Source organism: Pristiophorus japonicus, chromosome 7, assembly GCF_044704955.1.
Source record: "Pristiophorus japonicus isolate sPriJap1 chromosome 7, sPriJap1.hap1, whole genome shotgun sequence".
NCBI lineage: Eukaryota > Metazoa > Chordata > Chondrichthyes > Pristiophoridae > Pristiophorus > Pristiophorus japonicus.
In genome coordinates, this window is record NC_091983.1 from 196533759 (window position 1) to 196557446 (window position 23688).

The following is a 23688-nucleotide window of genomic DNA, read 5'->3' on the forward strand; positions in this document are numbered from 1 at the left end:
GAGAAAGAGGAGGGAGGAAGAGGAGGAGGAGGAGGGGGAGGGGGGAAGAGGAGGAGGGGGGGAAGAGGATGGGGGGGGAAGAGGAGAAGGGGGGAAGTGGAGGAGGGGGGAAGTGGAGGTGGGGGGGAAGAGGGGGAGGGTGAAGAGGGAGCAGGGGAGGGGGAAGAGGGGGAGGGGGAAGTGGAGGGGGAAGTGGAGGAGGGGGGGAAGTGGAGGAGGGTGGAAGAGGAGGAGGGGGAAGAGGAGGAGGGGAAGAGGAGGAGGGGAAGAGGAGGAGGGGGAAGAGGAGGAGGGGGGAAGTGGAGGAGGGTGGAAGAGGAGGAGGGGTTAGAGGAGGAGGGGGGGAAGTGGAGGATGGGGGGGAAGTGGAGGAGGGGGAAGAGGAGGAGGGGGAAGAGGAGGAGGGGAAGAGGAGGAGGGGAAGAGGAGGAGGGGGAAGAGGAGGAGGAGGGGGAAGAGGAGGAGGGGGAAGAGGAGGAGGGGGAAGAGGAGGAGGGGGAAGAGGAGGAGGGGGGAAGAGGAGGAGGGGGGAAGAGGAGGAGGGGGGAAGAGGAGGAGGGGGGGGAAGAGGAGGAGGGGGGAAGAGGAGGAGGGGGGAAGAGGAGGAGGGGGGAAGAGGAGGAGGGGGGAAGAGGAGGAGGGGGGAAGAGGAGGAGGGAGGGAAGAGGAGGAGGGGGAAGAGGAGGAGGGAGGGAAGAGGAGTAGGGGGGAAGAGGAGTAGGGGGGAAGAGGAGTAGGGGGAGAAAGAGGAGGGAGGAAGAGGAGGAGGGGGAGGGGGGGAAGAGGAGGAGGGGGGGAAGAGGAGTAGGGGAAAGAGGAGGGGGGAGAAAGAGGAGGGAGGAAGAGGAGGAGGAGGAGAGGGAGGGGGGAAGAGGAGGAGGGGGGGGAAGAGGATGGGGGGGAAGAGGAGGAGGGGGAAAGTGGAGGAGGGGGGAAGTGGAGGTGGGGGGGAAGAGGGAGAGGGTGAAGAGGGGGCAGGGGAGGGGGAAAGAGGGGGAGGGGAAGTGGAGGGGGAAGTGGAGGAGGGTGGAAGAGGAGGAGGGGGTAGAGGAGGAGGGGGGAAGTAGAGGATGGGGGGGAAGTGGAGGAGGGGGAAGAGGAGGAGGGGGAAGAGGAGGAGGGGAAGAGGAGGAGGGGGGAGGAGGGGGAAGAGGAGAGGGGGAAGAGGAGGAGGGGGAAGAGGAGGAGGGGGAAGAGGAGGAGGGGGAAGAGGAGGATGGGGAAGAGGAGGATGGGGAAGAGGAGGATGGGGAAGAGGAGGAGGGGGGAAGAGGAGGAGGGGGGAAGAGGAGGAGGGGGGAAGAGGAGGAGGGGGGAAGAGGAGGAGGGGGGAAGAGGAGGAGGATAAGAGGAGGGGGGGAAGAGGAGGAGGGGTAAGAGGAGGAGGTGGAAGAGGAGGAGGAGGGAAGGGGAGAGGGAAGAGGAGGAGGGGGAAAGAGGAGGAGGAGGGGGAAAGAGGAGGAGGAGGGGGAAAGAGGAGGAGGGGGAAAGAGGAGGAGGGCGAAAGAGGAGGAGGGCGAAAGAGGAGGAGGAGGGGGAAAGAGGAGGAGGAGGGGGAAAGAGGAGGAGGAGGGGGATAGAGGAGGAGGAGGGGAGGAGGGGTAAGAAGAGGAGGAGGAGGGGGAAGAGGAGGGGGGAAGTGTGTGTGTCTCTCTATCTCTCTCTGTCAATGCCTCTCTGTGTTTCTGACAGCGAGAGGGTGGGTGGAGGAGGAAGGGGAGGAGAGGGAGGGAGAGAGGTTGGCGGATGGGGAAAAGGAGGAGGAAGAGGAGGAGGAGGGGGGTGAAGAGGAGGAGGAGGGGGGGAAGAGGAGGAGGAGGGGGGGTGAAGAGGAGGAGGAGGGGGGGTGAAGAGAAGGAGGAAGGGGGGTGAAGAGAAGGAGGAAGGGGGGTGAAGAGAAGGAGGAAGGGGGTGAAGAGAAGGAGGAAGGGGGGTGAAGAGGAGGAGGGGAGTGAAGAGGAGGTGAAGGGGGGGTGAAGAGGAGGAGGAGGGGGGGTGAAGAGGAGGAGGAGGGGTGGTGAAGAGGAGGAGGAGTAAGGGTGTGAAGAGGAGAATGTGGGGGGGTGAAGAGGAGGAGGAGGGGGGTGAAGAGGGGGTGAAGAGGGGGGTGAAGTGGGGGGTGAAGAGGGGGGTGAAGAGGGGGGGTGAAGAGGGGGAGGAGTGGGGGTGAAGAGGAGGAGGAGGGGGGTGAAGAGGAGGAGGAGCGGGGTGAAGAGGAGGAGGAGCGGGGTGAAGAGGAGGAGGAGGGGGGGTGAAGAGGAGGAGGAGGGGGGGTGAAGAGGAGGAGGAGGGGGGGTGAAGAGGAGGAGGAGGGGGGGTGAAGAGGAGGAGGAGGGGGGTGAAGAGGAGGAGGAGGGAGGGTGAAGAGGAGGAGGAGGGGGGGTGAAGAGGAGGAGGAGGGGGTGTGAAGAGGAGGAGGGGGGTGAAGAGGAGGAGGAGGGGGGTGAAGAGGAGGAGGAGAGGGGGTGAAGAGCAGGAGAAGGATGGAGAAGAGGAGAAGGATGGGGAAGAGGAGGAGGATGGGGAAGAGGAGGAGGATGGGGAAGAGGAGGAGGATGGGGAAGAGGGAGGGGGAAGAGGAGGAGGGGAAGAGGAGCAGGGGGGAAGAGGAGGAGGGGGAAGAGGTGGAGGGGGGAAGAGGTGGAGGGGGAAGAGGTGGAGGGGGGAAGAGGTGGAGGGGGGAAGAGGTGGAGGGGGGAAGAGGTGGAGGAGAAGAGGAGGAGGGGGGAAGGGGAGGAGGGGGGAAGGGGAGGAGGGGGGAAGGGGAGGAGGTGGGAAGGGGAGGAGGGGGGAAGGGGAGGAGGGGGAGGGGGAAGAGGAGGAGGAGGGGGAAGAGGAGGAGGAGGGGGGAAGAGGAGGAGGAGGGGGGGGGGAAGAGGAGGATGGGGGAAGAGGAGGATGGGGGAGAGGAGGGTGGAAGAGGAGGAGGGTGGAAGAGGAGGAGGGTGGAAGAGGAGGAGGGGGAAGAGGAGGAGGGGGAAGAGGAGGAGGGGAAGAGGAGGAGGAGGAAGAGGCGGAGGAGAAGAGGGGGGAATGGGAGGAGTGGGGAAGGGGAGGAGGGGGGAAGGGGAGGAGGGGGGAAGGGGAGGAGGGGGGAAGGGAAGGAGGGGGGAAGGGGAGGAGGGGGGAAGGGGTGGAGGGGGGAAGGGAGGAAGGGAGGAAGAGGAGGAGGAGGAAGGGGAGGAGGGGGAAGGGGAGGAGGGGGGAAAGGGAGGAGGGGGGAAAGGGAAGGGGAGTAGGGGGTAAGGGAGGAAGAGGTAAGAGGAGGAGGGGGAAGAGGAGGAGGGGAAGAGGAGGAGGGGGAAGAGGAGGAGGGGGAAGAGGAGGAGGGGGAAGGGGGGGGAAGAGGAGGAGGAGGGGGAAGAGGGGGAAGAGGAGGGGCGGAAGAGGAAGGGCGGAAGTGGAGGGGGGAAGTGGAGGGGGGAAGAGGAGGAGGAGGGGGGAAGAGGAGGAGGAGGGGGGAAGAGGAGGAGGAGGGGGGAAGAGGAGGAGGGGGAAAGAGGAGGAGGAGGGAAGAGGAGGAGGGGGGAAGAGGAGGAGGGGGAAGAGGAGGAGGGGGGAAGAGGAGGAGGGGGGAAGTGGAGGAGGGGAAGAGGAGGAAGGGGGAAGGGGAGGAAGGGGGAAGGGGAGGAGGAGGGAACGAGGAGGAGGAGGGAACGAGGAGGAGGGGGGACGAGGAGGAGGGGGGACGAGGAGGAGGGGGGACGAGGAGGAGGGGGGATGAGGAGAAGGGAGGAAGTGGAAGAGGGGGGGAAGGGGAGGAGGAGGGAAGAGGAGGAGGGGGGACGAGGAGGAGGGGGGACGAGGAGGAGGGGGGACGAGGAGGAGGGGGAAGAGGAGGAGGGGGGAAGGGGAGGAGGGGGGGAAGAGGAGGAGGGAAGAAGAGGAGGAGGGAAGAAGAGGAGGAGGGAAGAAGAGAAGGAGGGGGAAGAGGAGGAGGGGGGGAAGAGGAGGAGGGGGGGAAGAGGAGGAGGAGGGGGAAGGGGAGGAGGAGGGGGAAGGGGAGGAGGGGGGGAAGAGGAGGAGGAGGGGGGAGAGGGAGGCTGAACGGGCCGCGCCGAAGACTTCGAGTGAGGCCCGCCCCCAGCAGGATGTCGGGCGGGCGGGCCCTACCGACGCCGATGTGCGGGGGGTGGGGGGGGAAGGGAAAGATAGGAGTGGGGGTAGCGGGAGATAAACGGGAGGGAGGGAGGGAAGGAGGGAAGGTGGCCCGAGTCCGATCTTCATCCTGGGAGCCCATTCGACCAGGGCTAGGGGCGGCATGCTTCGGGCCCCTCCCACACAACCTCGGGGGCCTGGAGCTACTGCATATGCGCACAGACTCTAGTGCGCATGTGCAGAAGTCCCGGCACTGTTTTCAGCGCCGGGACCTGGCTCCGCCCTCCACATGTTCTGTTGCGCTGCGCCAAGGGCCTGGATCGACCAGACGGAGGGGAGAATACCAAGGTAAGTAATCGGCGCCGTTTCTGTTCTAAAAAGTCGGCGCACAATACTCCATCTGCCAAATTTTTGTCCGCTCACTTAGCCTGTCTATATCCCTTTGCAGATTTGCTGTGTCCTCCTCACAATTTGCTTTCCCACCCATCTTTGTATTATCAGCAAACTTGGCTGCATTACACTCGATCCCTTCATCCACGTCATTAATATAGATTGCAAATAGATGAGGCCCCAGCATCGATCCTTACGGCACCCCACTAGTTACTGTTTGCCAACTGGAAAATGAGCCATTTATCCGACTCTCTGTTTTCTGTTAGTTAGCCAATCCTCTATCCATGCTAATATATTACCTCCAACCCTGTGAACGTTTATCTTGTGCAGGAGCCTTTTATGTGACTATCAGGCCGTTCGCAACCTTGGCATCTTATTTGACTCTGAGCTGAGCTTCTGACCTCAATCCTCTCCATCGCCTACCTCCACCTAGATTCATAGATTCATATGATCTCTGCAATATCACCCGTCTCCACCCCAGTCTCAACCCATCTGCTGCTGAAACCCTCAACCAAGCTTTTGTTACCTCCAGATTCAACTATTCCAATTCACTCTTGGTCATCCCCCCACCCTCCGTAAACTTCAGCTATCCAAACCTCTGCAACCCGTATCCCAACTCGCACCATCAAGCTTACTCATCAACCCGGTCCGACAATGCCTTAAATTTAAAATTCTCATCTTTGTGTACAAATCTGTCCATGGCCTCGCCCCTCTCTAACCTCCCCCAGCCTACAGCCTTCTGAGGTGTCTGTGCTCCTCCAATTCTGGTCTCTTGCGCATCCCCAATTTACATCACTCCTCCATTGGTGGCCGTGCCTTCAGCTGCTTAGGCCCTAAGCCTCTCCGCCACACTACCTCTCTCTCCTCCTTCCAGATGCTCCTTAAAACCTACCTCTTTGATCCACCTGTTCTAATATCTCCTTACGTGGCTCGATGTCAAATTTTATTTGATAACGCTCCTGTGAAGCGCTGTGGGACATTTTACTACATTAAAGGCACTATATAAACGCAAGTTGTTGTTATTATATTCCTGTACAATTGTCTTGTTTTTTCAAGGAACTTAATTTGCAGAGTCAATTCCTTGTCAATTGATTCTTGCAATTGTTTTTCACTGCAAATCTGCATTCGAATGTGATGCAAGCTAATTCCCTGCTAGCTCACCTGGAGAGAATTGTGGGCGGAGAATTCCTGCAGCTATATCACTGGTTGTGTGTGGCGAGAATTTTTCTGCAATCACAGTAACGGAGCAATCTGGAATAGACTCCGCTACACATACGGCAGTAGATAGCCCCACAACTCCGGCTCCAATCACAGCAACTCGGATCTTACCCATGGTCTGTACGAGAAACAAAAGTCAAAATCAACATTTTTAATTAACCTCAAGAATGAGAATTACAATCCCAAAAAAGCAGATGCAGTCCGATTCTGTTTCAAGGCAATAAAGCAGAAAAGACAACAAAAAAAGGGGCGGGTGTCCAGATTTTCATGCAAGAGTGCAGCCACGCCATTACAGTAAGTAAAAGAATCTGGATCCATAACAATTGATTTCCATTAGGTTATTTGCAGGGAGTTGCTTTCATCGGAACTGCGCTTTCCTGGCTCCAGCGGAATAGAACAGCACACCGTAAAAGGGCAATTAAACTTTTTATATATTTATTATAAACTGATTTAGGACGTTGGTGAGATCACACCTAGAGTATTGCATACAGTTTTGGTCTCCTCATTTAAGGAAGGATATACTTGCATTGGAAGCAATTCAGAGAAGGTTCACAAGTTGATTCCTGGGATGAGGGGGTTGTCTTATGAGGAAAGGTTGAGCAGGTTGGGCCTCTACTCATTGGAGTTTAGAAGAATGAGAGGTGATCTTATTGAAATATATAAGATTCTGAGGTGGTTTGACAGGGTGGATGCAGAGAGGATGTTTCCCCTCTTGGGGGTATCTAGAACAAGGGAGCATAGTTTCAGAATAAGGGGTTGCCCATTTAAAACGGAAATGAGGAGGAATTTCTTCTCTCAGAGGGTCAGGAATCTTTGGAATTCTCTACCGCAGAGAGCTGTGGAGGCGGGGTCATTGAATATATTTAAGGTGGAGATAGACAAGATTCTTGAACTGTAGGGGAGTCAAGGGTTATGGGGAACAGGCAGGAAAGTGGAATTGAGGTCAAGCTCAGATCAGCCATGATCTTATTAAATGGCAGAGCAGGCTCGAGGGTTCAAATGGCCTACTCCGATTTCTTATGTTCTCATGGAACTGCCATTTTGTTAATTTCCTCACTCACCCAAGAATGGAAAAAACAAAGAAATTAAGGAAAAAAGGGAAAAATGAAGTGTCAGAAGGAATGAAACATTAAGATATAGTGCATGTGCTCTATTCAACAGTTGTGGGAATCCCAATCGACAATGATTGCTCATCAGGATTATTATAACCTTACTACCTTAGATTATTTTTTTAAATTTACAGCAAAAAAAAACTACCACAAAGTCAGAAGGGAAACCTATGGAGCATATTTTAAGGTACAATACCTGTACCAAAGGAGTTTGTTTATACTTTTACATTTTAACAGTGTTGAAATCATTTTTGTCTTCCTCATGCTTCCCGCTCTCAGGTATCCCAATCCCTCTTCCCTGCACATTCTTAGCCAGCAATGGTACTTGAAAGTGATGGTGCAAATCTAGAGTTATTGTCGTAGTGAATGACTGGTTGTTGCAACATTGCAAAACAGAACAGCCTATTATCTGGTTACCAGTCAGAGCAAACGAATATCCGGTGATACTCCATCTCACAGACCATTGGTGGTAACAGTTCTCTCGATGCTAGCATGAGGTTAGAGCAGGAGCCTTCAATATTTCTAGAGCCTCTGATAAGGTACAGAAGCCTAGCGACATTGTGAATGTTAGTCCTGACAGACTGATTGGGGAAGTTTGGTGCAACTCTTTCCCCCACAACCCCAATCTTCGATAACCTGATGGAGGTTATTAAAAACTATGTTCTTATTCATAATGATACCAACGTCTACATACCGCTGAAATATAACTAGCAACTGAACTGGTGTAGGCAGTGATAGAAAGAATTGCAGAAACAGTACTGTAGCATAGTTGCATACTTCCATGGTCAACCAGTCTGTTAGTTTTGCATTAAGAAAAGTAACCATTTACTCTGGCCTGATGTTTATATTCTCTGAGGAAGATGCTAGCACTTAGGAAGGCGTCCACTCCATGCTGAGAGTTGTTGCCATTGCACCTGAACATTCTGTTATCAATCCAAAAAGTCCGCATAGAATACGAGCAGAAAGAAAGACTTGCATTTATATAGCGCCTTTCACGATCACCGGACGTCTCAAAGCGCTTTACAGCCAATGAAGTACTTTTGGAGTGTGGTCACTGTTGTAATGTGGGAAATGCGGCAGCCAATTAGCACACAGCAAGCTCCCACAATCAGCAATGTGATAATGACCAGATAAATTGTTTTTGTTATGTTGATTGAGGGATGGCAATATTACATTCATTATATACAGAAGTTGAAATACAAATGTGTTGCTGGAACATATGTTGAGCCATGGGAAATCCATTGCTCATTGCTACCCAAGTACATAGTAACATTAGGAACAAGAGTAGGCCATTCAGCCCTTCCAGCCTGCTCTGCCATTCAATTAGGTCATGGCTGATCTGCACCTCAACTCCATTTTCCCACCTTGATCCAGATCCCTCGATACTTCTAACATCCATAGCACCAATGGTAACTAAGCAAAGACGCAGAGCGCTGTTTTCTTACTTTAAATCTACTGTTTTTCTTACCTTGCGTTGCTGTTCTCATGACTTATAGCAGAACTACAATTTTGGCTAACATTTCGCAGGACAAATATTTCATAATCTTAAAAAGAGATCTGGTTTTCATTGTTATTTGTGCTCACGTCCAATGATTATGATATGGAGTTAGTGGGGCAGTAAATAGGGCAGAAGCCAGGATGATTGAGCCTTAAGGAATGTATAAAAACAATGGCAAGTGGGGAAAAGACTTTAGCTAGAGAACAGTCATAAGATGGTTCTTTTTAAAAACATTTATTTTAAAGCAGAAAATAAGAAAAACAATCATGTGTTTTTGTAAAGGAAACTCCAGAGTACTAGCACCTTAGAGCTTTACCCAAGAATATGCTTTGCATTCATGGCTTAAATTGTTGATCTCAATCAATAACCTCATCAAACAGGGCGTTTCTATAATGTAGACATTATAGTTGGAGGTTCTTAATGAGATCCTGTTTCAAACAAAGGCTAGTAGTTAAACTCAAAGCCATGAGAATGCAGGGTAAAACTTAGGAACAGATAAGGATTTATCTGAAGGGAAGAAACTATTTTTTATTAGTTCTTGGTAAGGCAGTATTATTTGCTTTTTGTATTGACTGGGACTGCAATCACATGTTGGCCAGGCCAGGTAGCGTGGGCAGGTTCCCTTTCCTGAAGGCCATTGCTGAACTAGTTGGGTTTCATGGTCATTTTATCTGGCACCAGCCAACAAATCATCAGGTTCTCTGAATTCAATTGCATAACTTGCCACGGTGGAATTTGAACTCACAGCCTCTAGATTGCTAGTCCAGTATTATAACCAGCAAACTACTACCTGTACTCATTCGGAGAGTTATGTCAGGGTGAAGGTCGGGGTACTGAGTGGCACTACTACTGTTTCTAATTTACATAAATGACTTGGATTCAATGCAAAATGGCTAATTTCCAGATGTCAAACGAGATGGGGCAGTGGATCTAGAGAAGGCAGTTCACAAATTGTAGACTGAGTTACACAATACATGTAAATAGGCAGAAATATGACAGACGAAATTTAATGCAAACAAATGTAAAACACTGCAGATAGGAAGGAAATATAGATGACACACATACTTCATGAGCAGTGGTTAAGTAAATTTGGATGAATCGGAGAGAGCCCCTATGCCCAATCAATTCAGAGCAACAAACAACATTGCAAATAGAATCTTAAGGATGTACAGGACGTGCTGCGCTTCCTTAAGAATCTGTTACATCTCAAACTTTTCCAGTTCTGACGAAGGGTCACAGACCTGAAATGCTAACTCTGTTTCTCTCCACAGATGCTACCTGGTGAGTATTTCTAGCATTTTCTGTTTTTATTTCAGATTTCCAGCATCCACAGTATTTTGCTTTTGTATTAGTGACTACTTCAAGTTAAATTGTGAGATTGGGACAAGGGGAAATAGATTCAAACAAATAAAGGTAAATTTAGGACTGATACCAGGAGGTTCTTCATTCAAAGAGCAATCAACACATTGAATGGACTTCCATTTCAGAAAGTGTTACAATGCTGCAAGAGGGTGTCTTTCTGGATGGACGATTTAAGACAGGCCACTTGGCCGTCCTCATCTGTAATGGTCTTCCAGTCTTATGTTGTTGAATGGCCTTGCATCATTCATTATCAAAGAAAAATAAAAAGCAATTTACTGTTGATAATGGAAATGCGAAATTTGAAAAAAAAGAGAAAATGCTGGACTCAGTGGGCTCGGCAGCATCTGTGCAGACAGGAAGAAGAATGGACGTTTCAGGTCTTATGACCTTTGTAGGATTATAACTCCAACATTAACCTTTTTTCCTTTCCTTTCTCCACAGAGGCCTGACCTGCTGAGTGTCTCCAGCATTTTCTGTATTCATTATCCAAGATTGTACATTGAGAATGGCCACTCGGCCAAGGCACCAGGTGGCATCACGGCCCACCCATGGAAGCATTCAAGCAAGAGGCAACACCTTAGGGTAAAAATTCTGAATAAAAACAAAAAACTTAACTCTCAAACAGGGTTACTCTACAGCAAGGGCTGGAGAAGACAGCATACATGTCAGCCATTAACCTTTCGTGCTGCCAATCAGCATTTTGGGGACCACGTGTCAACATTATGCTGACAGAAATTAGCCTCTCTGCCCTCAATGTCAATCCTACCATTACCAATTCTGGTCTCTGCAGTTGTAGGTGGGAAGTCTTGCCAGAACTGGAATTTCTAGCTACAGTATGCAGTGGGTGGAATTACTTCAAACAGCAGCACATAAGAACATAAGAATTAGGAACAGGAGTAGGCCATCTAGCCCCTCGAGCCTGCTCCGCCATTTAATAAGATCATGGCTGATCTGGCCGTGGACTCAGCTCCACTTACCCGCCCGCTCCCCATAACCCTTAATTCCCTTATTGATTAAAAATCTATCTATCTGTGATTTGAATACATTCAATGAGCTAGCCTCAACTGCTTCCTTGGGCAGAGAATTCCACAGATTCACAACCCTCTGGGAGAAGAAATTCCTTCTCAACTCGGTTTTAAATTGGCTCCCCCGTATTTTGAGGCTGTGCCCCCTAGTTCTAGTCTCCCCGACCAGTGGAAACAACCTCTCCGCCTCTATCTTGTCTATCCCTTTCATTATTTTAAATGTTTCTATAAGATCACCCCTCATCCTTCTGAACTCCAACGAGTAAAGACCCAGTCTACTCAATCTATCATCATAAAGTAACCCCCTCATCTCCGGAATCAGCCTCGTGAATCGTCTCTGTACCCCCTCCAAAGCCAGTATATCCTTCCTTAAGTAAGGTGACCAAAACTGCACGCAGTACTCCAGGTGCGGCCTTACCAATACCCTATACAGTTGCAGCAGGACCTCCCTGCTTTTGTACTCCATCCCTCTCGCAATGAAGGCCAACATTCCATTCGCCTTCCTGATTACCTGCTGCACCTGCAAACTAACTTTTTTGGGATTCATGCACAAGGAACGCTCGCGGCCTTCCGCGAGAGGTGGGCACCGGAGGGACTGGAGTGCATCATCACACCCGGCAACCAAATTTTAATTTGATTTTACGTTTTAAAGTTTAATTTGTTTTAATTGCCAGTGCTTTTAGTGTCCCCCTCCCCTTTTATAGGGGGCACTGGAGGAAAAATAAAATTTGATTTTAGTGCCCAAAAAAAAACCACAAAAAAGGAAAAAAAATGGGTCTTGTAAATATCTGGTGTGTCATCCAGGTCGGGTGGCACCGATTAATGTTTATGTTTTACAGGTAAACTCCAAAAGAGTTTCATGCACAAGGACTCCCAGGTCCCTCTGCACCTCAGCATGTTGTAATTTCTCCCCATTCAAATAATATTCCCTTTTACTGGTTTTTTTCCCCAAGGTGGATGACCTCACACTTTACGACATTGTATTCCATCTGCCAAACCTTTGCCCATTCGCTTAACCTATCTAAATCTCTTTGCAGCTTCTCTGTGTCCTCTACACAACCCACTTTCCCACTAATCTTTGTGTCATCTGCAAATTTTGTTACACTACACTCTGTCCCCTCTTCCAGGTCATCTATGTATATTGTAAACAGTTGTGGTCCCAGCACCGATCCCCTGTGGCACACCACTAACCACCGATTTCCAACCCGAAAAGGAACCATTTATCCTGACTCTCTGCTTTCTGTTCGCCAGCCTATTCTCGATCCATGCTAATACATTTCCTCTGACTCCGCGTACCTCTATCTTCTGCAGTAACCTTTTGTGTGGCACCTTATCGAATGCCTTTTGGAAATCTAAATACACCACATCCATCGGTACACCTCTATCCACCATGCTCGTTATATCCTCAAAGAATTCCAGTAAATTAGTTAAACATGATTTCCCCTTCATGAATCCATGCTGCGTCTGCTTGATTGCACCATTCCTATCTAGATGTCCCGCTATTTCTTCCTTAATGATAGCTTCAAGCATTTTCCCCACTACAGATGTTAACCTAACCGGCCTATAGTTACCTGCCTTTTGTCTGCCCCCTTTTTTAAACAGAGGCGTTACATTAGCTGCTTTCCAATCCGCTGGTACCTCCCCAGAGTCCAGAGAATTTTGGTAGATTATAACGAATGCATCTGCTATAACTTCTGCCATCTCTTTTAATATCCTGGGATGCATTTCATCAGGACCAGGGGACTTGTCTACCTTGAGTCCCATTAGCTGTCCAGCACTACCCCCCTAGTGATAGTGATTGTCTCAAGGTCCTCCCTTCCCACATTCCTATGACCAGCAATTTTTGGCATTGTTTTTATGTCTTCCACTGTGAAGACCAAAGCAAAATAATTGTTTAAGGTCTCAGCCATTTCCACATTTCCCATTATTAAATCCCCCTTCTCATCTTCTAAGGGACCAATATTTACTTTAGTCACTCTTTTCCATTTTATATATCTGTAAAAGCTTTTACTATCTGTTTTTATGTTTTGTGCAAGTTTACCTTTGTAATCTATCTTTCCTTTCTTTATTGCTTTTTTAGTCATTCTTTGCTGTTGTTTCAAATTTTTCCAATCTTCTAGTTTCCCACTAACCTTGGCCACCTTATATGCATTGGTCTTTGATTTGATACTCTCCTTTATTTCCTTGGTTATCCACGGCTGGTTATCCCTTCTCTTACCATCCTTCTTTTTCACTGGAATATATTTTTGTTGCGCACTATGAAAGAGCTCCTTAAAAGTCCTCCACTGTTCCTCAATTGTGCCACCGTTTAGTCTGTGTTTCCAGTCTACTTTAACCAACTCTGCCCTCATCCCACTGTAGTCCCCTTTGTTTAAGCATAGTACGCTCATTTCTGACACAACTTCCTCACCCTCAATCTGTATTACAAATTCAACCATACTGTGATCACTCATTCCGAGAGGATCTTTTACTAGGAGCTCGTTTATTTTTCCTGTCTCATTACACAGGACCAGATCTAAGATAGCTTGCTCCCTTGTAGGTTCTGTTACATACTGTTCTAAGAAACAATCCCGTATGCATTCTATGAATTCCTCCTCCAGGCTAGCCCATGCGATTTGAGTTGACCAATCGATATGTAGGTTAAAATCCCCCATGACTACTGCCGTTCCTTTTTCACATGCCTCCATTATTCCCTTGATTATTGCCCGCCCCACCGTGAAGTTATTATTTGGGGGCCTATAAACTACGCCCACCAGTGACTTTTTCCCCTTACTATCTCTAATCTCCACCCACAATGATTCAACATTTTGTTCATTAGAGCTAATATCGTCTCTCACAACTGCCCTGATATCATCCTTTATTAACAGAGCTACCCCACCTCCTTTCCTTTCTTGTCTATCTTTCCAAATCGTCAGATTCCCCTGTATGTTTAATTCCCAGTCTTGGCCACCCTGCAACCATCTATGTAAGTGCTGTGTTCAGAGACGGGACAGCAAAACCTAGAATCATGCCTGAAAAACCTGACTGAATTTGTTGAAGAGGTGACTAAAGTAGTGGGCAGGGGAATGTCTATTGATGTCATTTATATAAATTTCCAGAAGGCATTTGATAAAGTCCCACATCATCATCATCATAGGCAGTCCCTCGGAATCGAGGAAGACTTGCTTCCACTCTTAAAATGAGTCCTTAGGTGGCCGAACAGTCCAATACGAGAGCCACAGTCCCTGTCACAAGTGAGACAGATAGTCGTTGAGGGAAAGTGTGGGTGGACGCACGCTCTTTCCGATGCCTGCGCTTGATTTCTGCATGCTCTCGGCAATAAGACTTGAGGTGCTCAGCGCCCTCCCGGATGCACTTCCTCCACTTAGGGCGGTCTTTGGCCAGGGACTCCCAGGTGTCAGTGGATATGTTGCACTTTACCAGGGAGGCTTTGAGGGTATCGTTGTAACGGTTCCTCTGTCCACCTTTGGCTCATTTGTCGTGAAGGAGTTCGAGTAGAGCGCTTGCTTTGGGAGTCTCATGTCTGGCATACGAACAATGATAAAGTCCCACATAAGAGACTGTTATCTAAGCTAGAAGCCCAGAGAGGGGCAAATTATTGACAGATAGGAAATGTCCAGGTACATAGATCATTAAAATGTCATGAACAGGTACAGAAAATAATCAAAAGGTCGAATGGAATGCTGGCCTTTATAGCTAGTGGTTTAGAATACAAGGAGGTAGAAGTTATGCTGCAGCTATACAAAACCTGTGATTAGACCACACCTGGAGTACGGTGAGCAGTTCTGGCACCACAGCTTAGGAAAGATATATTAGCCTTGAAGGGAATGCAGCATAGGTTGACCAGAATGATACCCAGACTTCAAGGGTTATGTTACGAGGTGAGATTACACAAATCAGGGTTGTATTCCCTCGAATTTAGACGGTTAAGGGGTGATCTGATCGAAGTTTTCAAGATATCAAGGGGAACAGATAGGGTAGAGAGAAACTATTTCCGCTGGTTGGGAATTGTAAGACTAGGGGGCGTGGTCTAAAAATTAGAGCCAGACCTTTCAGGAGTGAAATTAGGAAACACAAAGGTTGGTAGAAGTTTGGAACTCTCTTCCGCAAACAGCAATTGAAGCTAGATCAATTGTTAATTTTAAATTGGAGATTGATAGCTTTTTGTTTTCCAAAGGATGGCCTACATCCTAGGGTTTTGAAAGAGGTGGCTATAGAGATAGCGAATGCATTGGTTGTTTTCTTTCAAAATTCCATATAGATTCTCGAACAGTTCCTGCAGATTGGAATGTAGCTAATGTAACCCCGCTATTTAAGAGAGGGAAAGCGGGGAACTATAGACCAGTTAGCCTGATATCAGTAGTAGAGAAAAGGCTTCAATCTATTATTAAGGACGTGGCAACAGGGCACTTAGAAAATAATAATAGGATTGGGCAACGTCAGCATGGATTTATGGGAGGGAAATCATGTTTGACAAATCTGTTCAGAGTTTTTTGAGGTTGTAACTAGCAGGATAAGGGGGAACCAGTGTATGTGGTGTATTTGGATTTTCAGAAGGCATTTGATAAGGTGCACTCAAGAGATTATTGAACAAAATTAGAGCTCATGGGATTGGGGGTAATACATTAGCATGGATTGAGGATTGGTTAACGGACAGAAAACAGAGAGTAGGAAAAAAATGAATCATTTTTGGGTTGGCAGGCTGTAACCAGTGGGGTGCCGCAAGAATCGGTGCTTGGGCCCCAGCTGTTCACAATCTATCTCAATGATTTGGATGAGGGGACCAAATGTAATATATCCATGTTTGTTAATGATACAAAGCTAGGTGTGAATGTAAGTAGTGAGGAGGATGCAAAGAGGCTTCAAGGAGGATATAGACAGCTGAGTGAGTGGGCAAGAACATGGCAAATGGAATATAATATGGAGAAATGTGAAGTTATCCACTTTGGTAGGAAAAATAGAAAAAGAGAGTGAGTGAGAAACTTAATATGCAGGTACAGCAAGCAATTAAGAAAGCAAATTGTATGTTGGCCATTATTACAAGAGGATTTGAGTATAATAGTAAATACATCTTACTGCCATTATATAGGGTCCTGGTGAGACCGCACCTGGAGTATTGTGTATAGTTTTGGTCTCCTTACCCAAGGAAGGATATATTTGCCATAGAGGGAGTGCAACAAAGGTTCAACCAGACTGATTCCTGGGATGGGGGGTTTGTCCTATGAGGAGAGATTGAGTAGACTACGCCTATATTCTCTAGAGTTTGGAAGAATGAGAGGTGATCTTATTAAAACATACAAAATTCTTACAGGACTTGACAGGGTAGATGCAGGGAGGATGTTTCCTCAGGCTGAGGAGTCTAAAACCAGGGCTCACAGACTCAGAATATGGGGTCGGCCATTTAGGACTGAGATGAGGAGAAATTTCTTCACTCAGAGGGTAATGCATCTTTAGAATTCTCTACCCCAGAGGGCTGTGGAGGCTCAGTCTTTGAGTATATTCAAGCCAGAAATCAATAGATCTTTGGATATTAAGGGAATCAAGGGATATAGGGATAGTGCAGGAAAGGCATGTTGAGGTAGATTAGCCATGATCTCACCGAATGGTGGAGCAGGCTTGAGGGGCCGAATGGCCTACTCCTGCTCCTAATTCTTATGTTCCCATGTAAAGGAATTAAGGGATATGGGCCAAAGATGGGTATATGGAGTTAGGTCGCAGATCAACCATGATCTCATTGAATGGTGGACATGCTCGAGCAGCTGAATGGCCTATTCCTGTTCCTATGTTTCATTGATGTGAGGTTTGGGGAGTGCCAGCATAAAACTGAGAGAGGGAGAAGAATGTCAGCATTAACTGAGAGGGGATGAAGAATGCCAGCGGTAAATGGGAGTGGGGATGGATTACCAGCATTGAATGAGGGGCCAGGAAAGAGTGCCACTATTAACAGAGAAGGGGGAAAAAGAGTGCTACCATTAACTGAGGGAGATGAAATTTGTAAGCTTGAACTGTGGAAAGAGAGAGAAGGGTGCTAGGTTGAATTGTGGAGTGGGGTGGGGGAAAGAGTGGCAAGCTGAATTAAAGGGCAAGGAGAGTGCCAATAGTAACTGGGAGGATTGTGCAAGAATGTAGCAATTTGTTTTTACCTTATTTTATTACAGAACTGCTTATGTAACAATTATGGTTAAACCACGTGACTGAGTCAGAACTGGTTTAACTGGCAGATCTTACCTTTTGATCAGAATGACAGCCTAGGACAAAAGCCATAGTTCAGATAGAGTAAACATAGAAAGCAAAGGTTGCTGAGATAACATTGCAACAGGACACTGACCAAGATGCACATAGCCCACTATTGATAAAAACATAGAAAATAGGTGCAGGAGTAGGCCATTCAGCCCTTCGAGCCTGCACCGCCATTCAATGAGTTCATGGCTGAACATGCAACTTCAGTACCCCCTTCCTGCTTTCTCGCCATACACCTTGATCCCCCTAGTAGTAAGGACTATATCTAACTCCTTTTTGAATATATTTAGTGAATTGGCCTCAACAACTTTCTGTGGTAGAGAATTCCACAGGTTCACCACTCTCTGGGTGAAGAAGTTTCTCCTCATCTCGGTCCGAAATGGCTTACCCCTTATCCTTAGACTGTGACCCCTGGTTCTGGACTTCCCCAACATTGGGAACATTCTTCCTGCATCTAACCTGTCTAAACCCGTCAGAATTTTAAACGTTTCTATGAGATACCCTCTCATTTTTCTGAACTCCAAGGGTCATAAAACACCCAACAGGATTTAACTCAGCAAGAATTGGACACTGAAACCTTGTTTTTAAAATAGTGTACTGCTCTGTATGTAGTCTTAAGATGAATGTTTATAATAATAAATGAAGTTTGTCAGACATATTACTGTCTCTAGCTTTATGAATCTGATTAAAAAGGATACGGAATGAATTATCCCAACAGTTTGGGAGAGAGGGCAGAGTATTTCTGTGAAAGGGTGAGAAGTTGATGTGGTAGTGTCTGTGTGAACTGGGTCGAGCCAAGAAACTCTTGCATTTATATAGTGCCTTCCATGACCTCAGGACATCCCAAAGCACTTTATACCCAATGAAATACTTTTGAAGTGTAGTCACTTTTGCAATGTAGGAAATGCGGCAACCAATTTGCACACAGTGAGATCCCACAGAATGTGATAATGACCAGATAATCTGCTTTTGGGTGTTGGTGAGGGATAAATATTGGCCAGGTCACAGGGACCAACTCCCTTGCTCTTCTTTGAAATAGTGCCATGGATTTGTATGCCCACCTGAACGCACAGACTGGGTTTAACGACTCACCTGAAGTATGCCTTCAGTACTGCACTGGTGTGAAGGCCTAGATTCATGCTCCAATCCCTGCAGTGGGACTTGAACCCACAATATTTTGCCTTCATATTTGAGATTCCCTCTTCAGGCTTGCACAGTACTCACACTCTACTAGAGCACAAGTGAGGAAATGTCAGCTCTACTGACCCTTTAAGTTGCAAAGCTATGTAACTATTTGCTTTCACACATTATAGACTTATAATCAAGGCCATTCTTGAGCTTTTTTAAGCTGTTAGCTTTTTCTACTTTTGTAAGTTGGCATATATAGGGCAGAAGTCTTCATCTTTAGAGAGGGTCCTGCAAGAAACTTGTTTCTTTAAAAAAAGGGAAATTTCAATTTCAATGAATAAATAGATCACCATTTAACAATGATAGACCGAAATATTCTTGGCAATGATTCTGCATTGTAACACTGGAATGGTGCCTGCTAATGCCTTCTAGCTTAGACTCCGCTGGAGTTGTAGGATCGATGGGAGAGCACCCATGTTATATGAGGTTGGCAGGCACAAATGAAATGCATGGGGTTGCTGCTCTGGTTGGACGTATTCCTGATGGTATTCTCACATGACCTGCCACCTTCAACCACCTCACCCAGCTTCCCCGACCCCCAATCCCATCTCCATTTTTTAAAACTAATTAACAAGTGTTCAAAATGGGGAAAAACAATTTGTTTTAATTCCTCTATGATTTTTCTCATGGTTTGCTGGCATTAATCTCGAATTCCTGGAGGGTTGACAATCCAGTGAGGCTGAGGCAAGTCGGAAACAATGGGCCAAAAAAATTGCTTAGCAATGTTGCCCACGCAATTCTACTCTTTTCAGTTGTAAATATTCAACCCCCGATCAGCTGTGGCTCAGTGAGTAGTGCACTCGCCTTTGTGCCAGAAGGTTGTGGATTCAAATCCCAATCCAGGCACTTGAGCACGTAAGTAAAGGCTGACACTGCAGTGCAGTGCTGCGAGAGTGTGGCACCACCAGGGGTGCCTTCTTTCGGATGAGACGTTAAACTGAGGTCCTGTCTACTCTCTCAGATCCCATGGCACTATTTCGAACAGCAGGGGTGTCCTGGCCAATATTTATTCCTCAATTAAAAAAAAACTTATTGTCTGGTCATTATCACATTGTTGTTTGTGGGAGCTTGCTGTGCGCAAATTGGCTGCCGCGTTTCCTACATTACAACAGTGTACTGCACTCCAAAAGTACTTCATTGGCTGTAAAGCGTGTCCGAGAGATCCAGTGGTGTGAAAGGCGTTTGGCTGATACTGGAAAGCACCAAGTAGGTGCAATGATAGAACCAAACGGCAAGAGGCTGGAAGGAGTTGTAATGCTGGGAGGGGAGGGCAACAACTCGCAAACTGGTTTAATTAGCATTCAGATACATTTAGAAAAGGCCCCGGAACAAAGCTATGTATTTTGTTTAAAGTCCAAAAATAAATACACGGCACTCTACAATAATATAAGTTTATCACATGGGGAAACCAGCAAAAATAAAAATGTAAGTGTCAGTAACCCGAACTTTGTGGAAAAACAAAGCCTCCCGCGTCCGCAGTATTCTGCTTTTCTCTTAGCCTCTCGGGGTTACGGTGGGTTTAACTTCTCCCATTGCGGAGCAGTACTTTTACTTCTTTCTCCAACTGCACTAATCATGCAACTTCAACGGGAAACTCCTCGGTTGCGATCCCTAGCTGTAGCCAACAGCCTGTACTTACCCGCGGAACAATGTACACCTAACTTCCCTTGCTGTAAACAACCAGAAACTGGCCGGGGAGTCACGTGACACAAAAGAGCAGGTAGTGTTGCTAACACCCACCTCAGCATAAACATTTGTATAAAAAGTTGCATTTTAAAAAAAAAACAATGTATTTAAAGTTAAATTTAAATAGTTGCCCAGATTTTGCGACTGTGGGGTAAATCGGGACAGCACATGCGCAGTTAAACGGGAACATCGGGAAGTTGCTGTCCGATTTGCCCTGCTCCTCCACATTACACAGGTACCTCGCCGAGAAACTCCGCATGCAAACAAATGAAGGGCGGGAAGTTGCTGTACTTACCCACCAATGGTCCCTGTCATTTTTTGTTTGGGTGCGCGCAAAATCCGGGTGCATAAAGAATGCAAATTTATTTAGCTGGTTAGAAAAAGACTAAAATTTGTGATGGTGGCATTAACACCCTAATTTTAAATGAATTAAATCACAGAGTGCGATCAAAAAACAGGAGCAAAAGACTTAGAGTTCTATGTTATTGTGAAAAAAAACAGCATTTAATTTACTCAATTGCAGTAAAATCAGAAACCCTGGTTATAACACACCTGACCACAAATCGTATGTTTCCAGCCACTTGGCCTGAAATAGTGCGTACTTTAGCAGCCAGTCTTCCCATTATCGAACCCCGGCTAACATCCCTTGGGCCTGACTTTGATTTTTTTTCTCACCATTTGTGGTAGCGGTGAAAACAGGTTTGAGAGTCGCAGCATAAATGGCGGGTTCAACATCTACAAAAGACGATAAATATAGTTTATTCTAAGGCTTAGATGGCATAGTGACTGGGTGCTACTATAACAAGAAACCACAAGTCACAAGATTGACTCTGATAGTTTCAAGAGCACAGCAAGGTGATGGGGAAATTGTACTGAAAACCATTGTGCGACTCAAATTCTCCATAGCCTGATGCATGTTTTAAGGAATCCTAGTTCAGCAAGCGATGGTAAACTCTGGATTTGAACTGCCATTGGAAAGACGCAAGTTCCAGGCATCAACAGTGTCTTGGAGAGCCTTGATGACAAGTAAGAGGGATAAAAGGCCCTCCAGCATGTTTTATATTGGATTAGAGGGCTTTGAGATAAATAAATCATATGGCTGTGTGTAGTTAACTCTCAGTCTCTGTTCAAAAATAAAACTTGCAGGAGTGTTTGTCGTCATCACAGTAAGTTCCACAAGCTAATTTCTCAGGACATGGGGCTCAATTTTCCCCAGTGATTTGCGCCGTTTTTTTGACCTAAATTTTAAAAATCAAAGTTTCCCCAATCTTTGTGCGCCAGCGTAACTCAGTCAGTTACGATTCTTTTTAGGTTAGACTTTTTTATGTCACAGGGGGCGTAACCTGATGTCTGCGCCGGTTTTTCACAATTGTGCAAGTTTAGCCAATTAAAATTTCTCCGAGGACGGTGTATGTGACCACTCCTGAAAAACCTTCTGGGTACGTAAGGAAAACCAGCGCACGTTAAAAAATTGGCGCAGAACGACGCCATTGCTTTTATGCGAAGTTTCGGAGGGAGTCAAGAACACATAAATATGCACAATCAACCTTAAATGTTTAAAACTTAAAATGCAGGAAATGGAAGTTTAATGAAATTCTTTAAGTTTTGATTTTTTTAAAATTGACACGCCACCACTGAACGTCTCCGAACTGGGCTCGAGGATCGGAGCGTCGGCTGGCAGAATCAGTCCCTCACACGGACACAGGCTTGGGGCTCGGCTTAAAAAGAAGCCCGGGGGTGGGGGGGGAGTTGGTAGGGGGCTCTGGAAGGCAAATGGAAGTCATGAGAAGCTTTACACTATGCATCTAATGAAGCCTGGGAGGGTGGGGGGCTGTGGAAGGCATGAGATGTCTGACACTATGCATCAAATGAAGCCCAGGGTTTCCCGATCATTGCACCTGCTCAGACCTGGGTTTGATCCATTCAAGGGCGTCGACCTTGGGGGGAGAGAGAACAAAGAATTGTCCTGCCTGCCATTTTGAGCTTCTTGCAAAGGTACAATTTAATCATGGGGCAATACTGACAATGTCATACCTTGTGCAAGCCTTCTGCATGATGGGGCTGCAGAGGGGACATTTGATCCAACGTCATCGCATGAGGAACCTCAGAGCAAGTAGGGTGATGGGTAGGAGGCTTTACCCATGTCGGGTATATCGAGATAGGCATTCGTACCTGGACCTGAGTGATGCAGACTGTGTCAGAAGGCTGCGTTTCCGCAAAGAATTGGTAACTGAGATCTGTGAGTTAGTAAAAGCAGACCTGCAACCTAGAAGCGTCAGGAGGACTGTTTTGTCAGTTGAAGTGAAGTTTACAGCTGCACTTTCATTCTATGCACCTGGATCGTTCCAGGCCACAACTGGGGATGTGTGCGCCATTTCTCAACATGCAACACATATCTGCATTTGGCAGATGGCTGCTGCACTATATCCCCAGAGGAATGACTACATAAAGTAGCCTATGACCTTCCAGGGAATGCGTGAAAGGGCTGTGGGGTTCTCCAGGATTGCTGGCTTCCCAAAAATATAGGGCTGCATTGATTGTACCCACATCGCCTTGCAAGCACCTTTGGAGGATTCCGAGATGTACAGGAACAGAAAAGGCTTCCACTCTGTTGATGTGCAGCTCGTGTGTGACGACATTCATCGCATCATGTCAGTTGATGCAAGATACCCTGGGAGTACCCATGATGCGTTCATCCTACGTGAGAGTGTTATATTTGCCATGTTTCAACAGCAGCCAGAAGGGCAGAGCTGGCTACTGGGAGACAAAGGGTACCACCTCGCCAACTGGCTCATGACGCCCCTACGCATAACCACAACATGTCGCACATTGCGACGCGCAGCAAAATAGAGAGGACCATTGGCATTTGAAACAGCGTTTCCGATGCCTGGACCATTCCGGAGGCTACTTGCAATGCTCCTCTGAGATTGTCGGTCAGTTCACTGTTGTGTGCTGCATGCTGCATAACTTAGCCATCATGAGGCAGCAGCAGCTTAGAGTGGCTGATGATAATGATGAGGAAGATGCAGATGATGAGGACGAGAACGAGGAAGCCATGCAACTACCTGAACCTGGAGCACGACGGCGGAGGAGGGCGGGCCATCGTGCCCCTTTAACAATTGCTTGAGCCTTGCACCAGCAGCTCATCCGTGAACGCTTCGCTGCCTGAAGGCTCGCGGCAACTATTCCACATGGACTATGTTTACTGTTTGGACCTCTTCCGTAATGTGTTGTGTTAATGGAATAAATAATGGAAATGATTCTTCTTTAGTTCAAAAAGTTGTTAATAATCGAACAAATAATGTAAATGATTCAATTATAATTTAAAATATATTCTATTCAAAAGACATTTGTTAATACTTAACTTTAAAGTTTAATACAAGAATATTTTTATTAAAGCTTTCAGTTAAGATCACTTACAAACTCAAAGGTCAGTTACAAACTTTAAGATCACTGACAAACTTTTAAACTTGTAATTTATATAACTTACAAAAAACTTTTAATTTGAGAAGTTACAGCAGTGACAATAATAATGACAATAACAGCAAAGAAAGGCTGCACTGATCGCTCCTCCACCTTATTCTAAGATTGCCCGCTGCGCTTGGTGACTCTACTGCCCACAGGCCGGGGCGCAGCGTTTCTCGGGTTGGTATCAAGCTTATTCTTTTGAACATCTCGGGTAATGCGCATGTCTTGATGTGGAGGGGGGTAAATGTGGAGGGCCCGGCTTGGGCCTCTTCAGAGGCTGGTCTGGGGATTGGAGTGGGAGTGGCAGTTGATTCTGTCAGTGGGCGTGGGATCTGGGTGTGTTCCCTTATTATGCAGCTAAATCCAACATTACCTCCCTCATGTTCACCGACATTGTTTCGGCTGA

General features: G+C 47.3%; 1 protein-coding gene across 2 annotated transcripts in view; it reads right to left on the minus strand.

Moving 5' to 3' along the window:
• The window catches only part of ddo (D-aspartate oxidase), a 224218-nt gene that overhangs the window by 90901 nt on the left and 109629 nt on the right, over positions 1–23688 (minus strand). Inside the window, exons 1-2 of one of the 2 annotated variants that reach the window (XM_070884554.1) lie at positions 19768–19800; positions 5650–5824 (exon numbers count right to left, since the gene is read on the minus strand). In XM_070884554.1, the coding sequence (XP_070740655.1) occupies positions 5650–5821 (172 nt within the window). In that variant the 5' untranslated portion in view covers positions 5822–5824; positions 19768–19800. Of the gene's footprint in view, positions 1–5649; positions 5825–19767; positions 19801–23688 lie in introns of those variants that run through there. The other variant, XM_070884553.1, reaches the window with a different exon arrangement.